This window comes from Daucus carota, chromosome 3 (assembly GCF_001625215.2).
Source record: "Daucus carota subsp. sativus chromosome 3, DH1 v3.0, whole genome shotgun sequence".
Lineage (NCBI taxonomy): Eukaryota > Viridiplantae > Streptophyta > Magnoliopsida > Apiales > Apiaceae > Daucus > Daucus carota.
In genome coordinates, this window is record NC_030383.2 from 16,381,564 (window position 1) to 16,393,106 (window position 11,543).

Below are 11,543 nucleotides of genomic sequence, written 5' to 3' on the forward strand. Positions count from 1 at the left end.
TTATTATTAATCTAAACATATTTATTTAGTTGCTTTCTTTATTGCTGAATAAAACAGTCTGGCTCCAGTAGACGTTGAGCTGCAGATTTGATTGCTGAGGTTGTTATGTGTGATTAGGAAACAAATAAGAAGGAGATAAATTAGGACTTGATATCCTGATCTGATTTCCTGATTTTTAGTTTGATGATCTGTTAGGCAGGCTATATGTACTCATGATTCTACTCTTGTATGCTTCAACTTTCGATAATAAGATTTCCATATCAGTACTCAAACACATTGTGCTTCGTTTATTTACATTATATTCTATCATTATCATGACATTTTTCTGTAGCACAACCCTGAAAAGGCCTCTTAAGATTCTTACAATCTTTATCCTTATCTCCGCTGTGACGTGATGAGGGAAGCATTGACCTCACACTAGGAAAATGTTTTGGAGTTTCAGTATTAGTCAATGGATGCTTTGAACCATTAGAGGGACAAGGAATGGTGTTGGTATACTTCTTCTTTTCAACAGACTTCGCAGCTTTCATCATCTTCCATGCCTTTTTAATATCTTGTGTGGCTTGATCAGATATGATGTCGGAGGTGGATGATTTCGTTGCAGATGAAGTACCACATGATAATTCACCTGGTTTAATAATGGGAAATGAAGAAAAGCTCAAGGATCCCTGTTTGATTTTATCCCAATTTTCACGCAATGCACGTGTTCGACTATCCCTATTCCGACAACTGATGAGGACCGTTCTATCATCACCAGCATTAGTTAGTGGCGAACGACTTTGATTTGGTAAGGATCTCTCAACATTATAAGGACCTGATTCTCTGACAATATCATGAATAGATAAATTGGCTTCAGTTGATGAAACATTTTGATGGCATCTATTTTTACTTCCAGAATGGGAATCAATGCCACTTAGACCAACAGCTTTGAGATCCTGCTCATCCTCGGCATGCTCAGTACAGTTTTGACAAATCCAGTCATCCTCAGGTACAGTGTCACCCAAACCAACACAGTATGTATGTGAAGAAGAGTCACATAAATCACATTGCAATAGAAGAGTCTGATTAGACATATTGTGGCAAACATTACACTGTATTTCAGCATATGAGTCCTCATGCTCAGTTTTGATGTTTTCATGATAGGCCTGCAAATTAGACCGATGTATGAAAGTTACTACAGATCAATTTCATACTCTATATTGTGGTAATTAACTAATACCTGGAGGCTGGAACCCTTCCTATGATACTACTATTCATTTAGTACACATAAACATTAATAATGCAGCAACAAACTTTTGGATCCTTAAGTTACTTATGAAACAATTAGTTCACCACCTCATGATAAAGCAAACACAAAAACCAGCAGCTTTATATCAAAAACACAATAAATAAATTAATGGCAAACCCCAGGAAAAAAATCAGATCCAGAAGAAAAACAAAAATAAAAAAAGTGATGTGCTTGATGATATACTAAGGATAAAGGGGTTTCAATTTCTTAAATGACAAGATTAATTATCAGCACTTATCAAAATTAGGGCTAACTCGATTAATGGACTCAAGTACCTTTTTCTTTTCAAAAATCTATATTGACGAGCATCTTCCAAATTAATCAGCAATTTCCGTGCAATGATTTTATAATTTGTATTCAATAATATAGCAGAATTGAGAAAATTTAGAAGTTTCTCATATTCCAGTTGCCTTTATCTTTTTTCCGGTCTGCCACCATCACTGTACAGGTAAAATGAGATAAAAAAGAACTTTCATACCTGGTCACCAGCGGGGACACCAACAATTAGCTCATCGGCCAGAGCACAGTCCTTCATCTATTGATAATTATCACATGTATGGATATATCCTTTAATTGATTTCCCTTTATCGCACACATAACTTTGAGAGCTGTTAGTGCAGCTAGTTTCATTCTTAATTTTCTGTTTTCCTGTGGTGAGTAATTGTGAAATTACAGTTTTTTGTTGTGTGTTTGGTGAGTTTGGTTGCTCATATGGTTCTTGTTTCATTGAGATGTTGGAGTTTGGGGTTTCTGCCGAAAGCATTGAGGTACTGTGGGGGAAAAGACGGCTAGTACTCTGGAAAAACGAAGAAGTGATCAGTGTTTGTCAACAGGTTTTATTATAATAGTTATTACTATATGCAAAATGTATATAAAGTTACATAAAATGATCTATACAACATTTAATTTCATTCTTCAAAGGCAATAACATTAATTTGGTCAACCTAGACAATCTGGAAAAGTAAATCATCAAGTAAAACTATTTCTAACTTTGAGTTACTCAATTAATAATGCAGCAGCAAACTTTTGGATCCTTAAGTTACTTGATATATAAAGCAAACACAAAAACCCAGCAACTTAATTATATCAAAAACACAATAAATAATTTAATGGTAAACCCCAGGAAAAAAATCAGATCGAGAAGCAAAACAAAAATAAACAAAGTGATGTGCTTGATGATATATACTTAGGATAAATATCCCTTTTTGATAAGATTAATCGCCGCAAACAACAAATAAAGCCAGGTTTCAATTTCTTAAATGGCAAGATCAATTATCTGCATTTATCAAAGTTAGGGTTAACTCGATTAATGGACCCAAGTACCTTTTCTTTTAATTAATCTATACTGACCAGCATCTTCCAAATTAATCAGCAGTTTCCATGCAATGATTTTATAATTGTATTCAATAATACTGTAGAATTGGGAAAATTTAAAAGTTTATCACATTTCAGTTGCCTTGTCTTTTTTACGGTCGGCCATCATCACTATATAAGTAAAAGGAGATAAACAAGAACTTTCATACCTTGTCACCAGCTGGAACACCGACAATCTGCTCATGGGCCACAGCACAGTCCTTCATCTGTTGGTAATTATCACATGTATGGATGCATCCATCGATTGATTTCCCTTCATCGCACACATAACTTCTAGAGCTGTTAGTCCAGCTAGTTTCATTCTTAATTTTCTGCTTTCCTGTGGCCTGTAATTGTGCAATTACAGGTTTTTCTGGTGTGTTTGGTGAGTTTGGTCGCTCATCTGATTCTTGTTTGATTGAGATGTTGGAGTTTGGGGTTTCTTCGGAAAACATTGAGGTACTGGGGGAAAACACGGCTAGTACTCTAGAAAAATGAAGGACTGAGTGTTTGTTAACAGGTTTTGTAATCATAATTGCTGTATGCAAAATGTATATAAAATATACATAAAAGGACATATTTTAAGATTATTCTTATTTTTTATATTAAGGAATAAGAACATTGTAATTGTATTTTTTCTAAATAAAATTATCAAATAAATGTCCCAAATGAAATATGTATTTCAAATCTTTTTAATACATAGTTTTCTTTTTATGTTTGATGAATATTACTCTTGAATATTTATATATTGATATTTGGATCCTTAGATTGGTATATGGGAATTTGTTGTATATCATTTAGAAATTAGACTATTTGATCTCCTCTACTTAGATGTGTATGCTTTCTTCAATTTATGAAAAATATTGAAATTTAATTAAACAAATAAAGCTATATGTTGTAAAAAAACCTTCTTACTCTCAGGCAAAAATAATTGGACAAAAAACAAAAATAATTATTAAATCTTTCAATAATTGCTGTGCAAATCATTTTCTTCTCACAAAAAAATTTCATGTTATTGTGCAACTTTTTAGTTTTTAGTTTTTGATTCTTGTTAGATAAATTTTTTTCAAATGAAAATTTTGAGTAATTGTTTTTTAATATATATATATATATATATATATATATATATATATATATATATTATTTTACCCCTGCAGCCATTAATTTTAACAGTCAACTTGACGGAAAATGGTAAAAAGGGTGCATATTGAAGCGCTTTTTAAATATTAGGGTGTGTATTGACAAAAAATTTTGTTTCGAATCAAATCAAAAAGCGCTTGAACTTATGGGGTGCAAAGTATCAATTCCTCATAAAATAACGAGGGGGATCGTACATCAATCCCTTGGCAAATATTAGTTTTGTGTCCTTTTAATTAAATCATATTTATGTTGAAAATAATTTGCAGTTCGAGAATTATCTGCGAGTACGAGATTGTTTAAAATTTATGCAATTCTAATCTCATGGTTAGATCTACAGAATTGATTAAGAGGAATTGATTCTTAAAGTTTTCACCATGCACCCTTAACGACTATACGAAAATCGAAGATGCCGTTTGCAAGTGAGAGCCATACATAGTTTCTTCTCTGCATTTTTATACACACACTCCATCCCACTAATTTCTATACATTTTTTTCATCGATCAGCATGATTTTAATGCTCGAATATACTCTTCTATAGCTAATTTCAAAAAATTTAAATATAAACTTTTTATTCATAAAGAAAACATTTTAAAAACAAGTTATAACTATGAACATTCCGTCGCAAGAATGAACCGAAAATATGAACATGTGGATCCACAATTAATATACGACGGGAATTCCCGTCGTAAAATGGCCAACTTACGACGGACATTCCGTAGTAAGTTTAACTATGAATATGCTAGAATTGTGGGCCCCACCAGGTTAACTTACGATACCGGTTAATACTTGCGACACTAGATAAAACTTACGACGCTCGTGGAAAATTGTGATGGCTTTTCGAACTTACTACTTGAGTAAAAACGACGGATATTGTCCGTCGTAAATTAGGAACTTATGACACATATTATGCGTAATTTCCGTCGTAAATAGCCTAGTTTGAGTGTTGGAGAATTAAAATTTACAAGAGGATTAAGGGCCAGTGCCGCGTTCCCCTTCGAAAAATATCCCACGTATGGGAGTGAGGGAGTTGAAATCGGTGCATTGAGCCCTACCACCTCTTTAGGAATTCGAAAGGTTACTAGTTGTAAGTTATTTCAAGAAAATTTTTAAATTGATGTTTCTTCTGCATTTAACATGCTTCCTTAAACATCTTTTAGGTGTTCAAACCATCACTAAGTTTATTGTCTGGTTATGTTTTTAACACAATAGCAAATTTAATAAGAAATCTTGAGATAATACTAATCACAAAATAATGTGAGGAAAGACACTAAATGTGTTTCGCAAACACTCGCAGTGTTTCTAACATTAAACTTCTTTTTTTAAAAGAAGTGCACTTATCTTAATATCCAGACATTACAAATTTATAGATCAAGTAGCTTAATTTTGAAATGACATACAAACCAAATGCCAACTAATGAGTATTTTTGTAGTTGTCACAGATTGCGGAACACTCCAGAAAATGATCATTGAAATGTTAGCTTGTTTTTTCAAGCAAAACGGTATCGACAACATCCTTCACGAAAGCCATAAAGCATTCCCGGCAAGAACTAGGCATTAGAGTGGACCTTCTTGCTCCGTCAACTTTGTCAGCATGACTACAATGTGGATTTGAAAAAGGACGGACCCAAGGCTTTGGGATACCTATACCACATGCCGCCAAGATGGAGTACGTAGCATGTCTGGCAACTTCTTTAAACTCATTGGTAGCTGAAAATTTAAAATGATCTTTAATATAAATGTTAAAGATTAAATTGATATTATGGATGACTAACAACTCCAACGTAAATTTGCACTCCAATAAATCATAGATTTAAAAAATTTAATCTAGGGACATGGAGCCGGAGTAATATTAGTATACAAGTAGAAAGTAAAAATATTCCTCAACTACTAGATTCCATGTGATACAAATAACCCAACCGTAGCTATGCTTGAAATCCGAGTGGTGTATTCAAATACAGAGACTTCTAATTTATTTTATGTAATAACTATGGGGATCATACATCCATCCCTTGGCAAATATTAGTTGTGTGTCTTTTTAATTAAATCATATTTATGTCGAAAATAATTTGCAGTTGGAGAATTATATGCGAGCACGAGATTGTTCAAAGTTTATGCAATTCTACAAAAGATCATATGGTTAGATCTAACGACTACACAAAAATCAAAGATGTTGTTTGCAAGTAAGAGCCATACCTAGTTTCTTCTGTGCGTTTGAAAGCTTCAAATTCAGCTTCACCAGGGTCTGGATCTCACTCTTGGCATCACTAAGTACTTTAGCCTGGCTATCTACTTGATGTTCTTCCACATTTGTTACTTTATTGACATTGAAAGGTGCAGTTGCATGTACATTCTGTGTCGCTGCAGCCAGTGGTTTGGCAACAGACCGGAGGCTAACACTATGAGAAGAACTGTGAATTTTATTTGCATTTGCCAATGACCCAAGTGAACGATTTGTTTGTAAATTCACACTACTTTCGTCATCAATTCTTGCATGGACTGAAAATTGGCCGGTTTTTGTTGAGAAGTTTGAAGATTCTGCAGAATAAGTAGTTGGATGGTGCTCAAAATTCCGAAAACTGCTAGGGTTCTCTTTCTGAAACTTTGGGAACTGGGGCTTATCATGACATTTTTCTGTAGCACAACCCTGAAAAGGCCTCTTAAGATTCTTACAATCTTTATCCTTATCTCCGCTGTGACGTGATGAGGGAAGCATTGACCTCACACTAGGAAAATGTTTTGGAGTTTCGGTATTAGTCAATGGATGCTTTGAACCATTAGAGGGACAAGGAATGGTGTTGGTATACTTCTTCTTTTCAACAGACTTCGCAGCTTTCATCATCTTCCATGCCTTTTTAATATCTTGTGTGGCTTGATCAGGTATGATGTCGGAGGTGGATGATTTCGTTGCAGATGAAGTACCACATGATAATTCACCTGGTTTAATAATGGGAAATGAAGAAAAGCTCAAGGATCCCTGTCTGATTTTATCCCAATTTTCACGCAATGCACGTGTTCGACTATCCCTATTCCGACAACTGATGAGGACCGTTCTATCATCACCAGCATTAGTTAGTGGCGAACGACTTTGATTTGGTAAGGATCTCTCAACATTATAAGGACCTGATTCTCTGACAATATCATGAATAGATAAATTGGCTTCAGTTGATGAAACATTTTGATGGCATCTATTTTTACTTCCAGAATGGGAATCAATGCCACTTAGACCAACAGCTTTGAGATCCTGCTCATCCTCGGCATGCTCAGTACAGTTTTGACAAATCCAGTCATCCTCAGGTACAGTGTCACCCAAACCAACACAGTATGTATGTGAAGAAGAGTCACATAAATCACATTGCAATAGAAGAGTCTGATTAGACATATTGTGGCAAACATTACACTGTATTTCAGCATATGAGTCCTCATGCTCAGTTTTGATGTTTTCATGATAGGCCTGCAAATTAGACCGATGTATGAAAGTTACTACAGATCAATTTCATACTCTATATTGTGGTAATTAACTAATACCTGGAGGCTGGAACCCTTCCTATGATACTACTATTCATTTAGTACACATAAACATTAATAATGCAGCAACAAACTTTTGGATCCTTAAGTTACTTATGAAACAATTAGTTCACCACCTCATGATAAAGCAAACACAAAAACCAGCAGCTTTATATCAAAAACACAATAAATAAATTAATGGCAAACCCCAGGAAAAAAATCAGATCCAGAAGAAAAACAAAAATAAAAAAAGTGATGTGCTTGATGATATATACTAAGGATAAAGGGGTTTCAATTTCTTAAATGACAAGATTAATTATCAGCACTTATCAAAATTAGGGCTAACTCGATTAATGGACTCAAGTACCTTTTTCTTTTCAAAAATCTATATTGACGAGCATCTTCCAAATTAATCAGCAATTTCCGTGCAATGATTTTATAATTTGTATTCAATAATATAGCAGAATTGAGAAAATTTAGAAGTTTCTCATATTCCAGTTGCCTTTATCTTTTTTCCGGTCTGCCACCATCACTGTACAGGTAAAATGAGATAAAAAAGAACTTTCATACCTGGTCACCAGCGGGGACACCAACAATTAGCTCATCGGCCAGAGCACAGTCCTTCATCTGTTGATAATTATCACATGTATGGATATATCCTTTAATTGATTTCCCTTTATCGCACACATAACTTTGAGAGCTGTTAGTGCAGCTAGTTTCATTCTTAATTTTCTGTTTTCCTGTGGTGAGTAATTGTGAAATTACAGTTTTTTGTTGTGTGTTTGGTGAGTTTGGTTGCTCATATGGTTCTTGTTTCATTGAGATGTTGGAGTTTGGGGTTTCTGCCGAAAGCATTGAGGTACTGTGGGGGAAAAGACGACTAGTACTCTGGAAAAACGAAGAAGTGATCAGTGTTTGTCAACAGGTTTTATTATAATAGTTATTACTATATGCAAAATGTATATAAAGTTACATAAAATGATCTATACAACATTTAATTTCATTCTTCAAAGGCAATAACATTAATTTGGTCAACCTAGACAATCTGGAAAAGTAAATCATCAAGTAAAACTATTTCTAACTTTGAGTTACTCAATTAATAATGCAGCAGCAAACTTTTGGATCCTTAAGTTACTTGATATATAAAGCAAACACAAAAACCCAGCAACTTAATTATATCAAAAACACAATAAATAATTTAATGGTAAACCCTAGGAAAAAAATCAGATCGAGAAGCAAAACAAAAATAAACAAAGTGATGTGCTTGATGATATATACTTAGGATAAATATCCCTTTTTGATAAGATTAATCGCCGCAAACAACAAATAAAGCCAGGGTTTCAATTTCTTAAATGGCAAGATCAATTATCTGCATTTATCAAAGTTAGGGTTAACTCTATTAATGGACCCAAGTACCTTTTCTTTTAAAAAATCTATACTGACGAGCATCTTCCAAATTAATCAGCAGTTTCCATGCAATGATTTTATAATTGTATTCAATAATACTGTAGAATTGGGAAAATTTAAAAGTTTATCACATTTCAGTTGCCTTGTCTTTTTTACGGTCGGCCACCATCACTATATAAGTAAAAGGAGATAAACAAGAACTTTCATACCCTGTCACTAGCTGGAACACCGACAATCTGCTCATGGGCCACAGCACAGTCCTTCATCTGTTGGTAATTATCACATGTATGGATGCATCCATTGATTGATTTCCCTTCATCGCACACATAACTTCTAGAGCTGTTAGTCCAGCTAGTTTCATTCTTAATTTTCTGCTTTCCTGTGCCTTGTAATTGTGCAATTACAGGTTTTTCTGGTGTGTTTGGTGAGTTTGGTCGCTCATCTGATTCTTCTTTGATTGAGATGTTGGAGTTTGGGGTTTCTTCGGAAAACATTGAGGTACTGGGGAAAAAACGGCTATTACTCTAGAAAAATGAAGGACTGAGTGTTTGTTAACAGGTTTTGTAATCATAATTGTTGTATGCAAAATGTATATAAAATATACATAAAAGGACATATTTTAAGATTATTCTTATTTTTTATATTAAGGAATAAGAACATTGTAATTGTATTTTTTCTAAATAAAATTATCAAATAAATGTCCCAAATGAAATATGTATTTCAAATCTTTTTAGTACATAGTTTTCTTTTTATGTTTGATGAATATTACTCTTGAATATTTATATATTGATATCTGGATCCTTAGATTGGTATATGGGAATTTGTTGTATATCATTTAGAAATTAGACTATTTGATCTCCTCTACTTAGATGTGTATGCTTTCTTCAATTTATGAAAAATATTGAAATTTAATTAAACAAATAAAGCTATATGTTGTAAAAAAAACCTTCTTACTCTCAGGCAAAAATAATTGGACAAAAAACAAAAATAATTATTAAATCTTTCAATAATTGCTGTGCAAATCATTTTCTTCTCACAAAAAAATTTCATGTTATTGTGCAACTTTTTTAGTTTTTAGTTTTTGATTCTTGTTAGATAAATTTTTTTCAAATGAAAATTTTGAGTAATTGTTTTTTAATATATATATATATATATATATATATATATATATATATATATATTATTTTACCCCTGCAGCCATTAATTTTAACAGTCAACTTGACGGAAAATGGTCAAAAGGGTGCATATTGAAGCGCTTTTTAAATATTAGGGTGTGTATTGACAAAAAATTTTGTTTCGAATCAAATCAAAAAGCGCTTGAACTTATGGGGTGCAAAGTATCAATTCCTCGTAAAATAACCAGGGGGATCGTACATCAATCCCTTGGCAAATATTAGTTTTGTGTCCTTTTAATTAAATCATATTTATGTTGAAAATAATTTGCAGTTCGAGAATTATCTGCGAGTACGAGATTGTTTAAAATTTATGCAATTCTAATCTCATGGTTAGATCTACAGAATTGATTAAGAGGAATTGATTTTTAAAGTTTTCACCATGCACCCTTAACGACTATACGAAAATCGAAGATGCCGTTTGCAAGTGAGAGCCATACATAGTTTCTTCTCTGCATTTTTATACACACACTCCATCCCATTAATTTCTATACATTTTTTTCATCGATCAGCATGATTTTAATGCTCGAATATACTCTTGTATAGCTAATTTCAAAAATTTTAAATATAAACTTTTTATTCATAAAGAAAACATTTTAAAAACAAGTTATAACTATGAACATTCCGTCGCAAGAATGAACCGAAAATATGAACATGTGGATCCACAATTAATATACGACGGGAATTCCCGTCGTAAAATGGCCAACTTACGACGGACATTCCGTAGTAAGTTTAACTATGAATATGCTAGAATTGTGGGCCCCACCAGGTTAACTTACGATACCTGTTAATACTTGCGACACTAGATAAAACTTACGACGCTCGTGGAAAATTGTGATGGCTTTTCGAACTTACTACTTGAGTAAAAACGACGGATATTGTCCGTCGTAAATTAGGAACTTATGACACATATTATGCGTAATTTCCGTCGTAAATAGCCCAGTTTGAGTGTTGGAGAATTAAAATTTACAAGAGGATTAAGGGCCAGTGCCGCGTTCCCCTTCGAAAAATATCCCACGTATGGGAGTGAGGGAGTTGAAATCGGTGCATTGAGCCCTACCACCTCTTTAGGAATTCGAAAGGTTACTAGTTGTAAGTTATTTCAAGAAAATTTTTAAATTGATGTTTCTTCTGCATTTAACATGCTTCCTTAAACATCTTTTAGGTGTTCAAACCAGGGTGAATGCCCGATATAACCTTCTTACATCAACTGCTGCCCAAAATGACTAGGAGCGGGAAAAGTGACCAAAATGACCAAAGAAATTCGCATTCAGAGAATGCGTATATTGTGTTCGCATTCCTTGGATGCGCATCTCCTGAATGATTTGATACACACGCATTAGCACTATGCGAGGCTACACTAAACTTCATAATTTTTTAAAATTAGTTATGCTCTTCAAGGATGCGTGCTAAGTATATACGCATTGTCAAAATGCGCATACTTGTCTTACATGTATGTGTGCGGACATGTGACAGACCTGTGTGTAAGTGTTGATAAAAGAGAGAAAAAGAATGATGTGTGATGTGTCTGGTATGTATAATAAAAGGAAAGAGAGATGCATGCATGGGATGAGGATGCACATAGCCACATACTTCAAAAAAAGATACACGATGTACTTCAATAGTAGTTTTGTTTTGATCCTGTACACGCATTCGTGGAATGCGAAGATGAATGGTTA

General features: G+C 33.6%; 2 protein-coding genes across 2 annotated transcripts; both read right to left on the reverse strand.

Moving 5' to 3' along the window:
• Positions 1 to 296: 296 nt before the first annotated feature.
• On the reverse strand, positions 297 to 3,096 carry LOC135151392 (uncharacterized). Its single transcript, XM_064089826.1, has 3 exons — positions 2,812 to 3,096; positions 1,767 to 1,823; positions 297 to 1,145 (listed from the first exon to the last, which is right to left on the reverse strand). Exons 1-3 carry the CDS (start codon positions 3,094 to 3,096, stop codon positions 297 to 299), a joined length of 1,191 nt encoding a protein of 396 aa, XP_063945896.1.
• Positions 3,097 to 5,255: 2,159 nt separating this feature from the next.
• Positions 5,256 to 9,186, reverse strand: LOC135151393 (uncharacterized). Its single transcript, XM_064089827.1, has 4 exons — positions 8,902 to 9,186; positions 7,856 to 7,912; positions 5,975 to 7,232; positions 5,256 to 5,488 (listed from the first exon to the last, which is right to left on the reverse strand). Exons 1-4 carry the CDS (start codon positions 9,184 to 9,186, stop codon positions 5,256 to 5,258), a joined length of 1,833 nt encoding a protein of 610 aa, XP_063945897.1.
• Between the last annotated feature and the right edge of the window lie 2,357 nt (positions 9,187 to 11,543).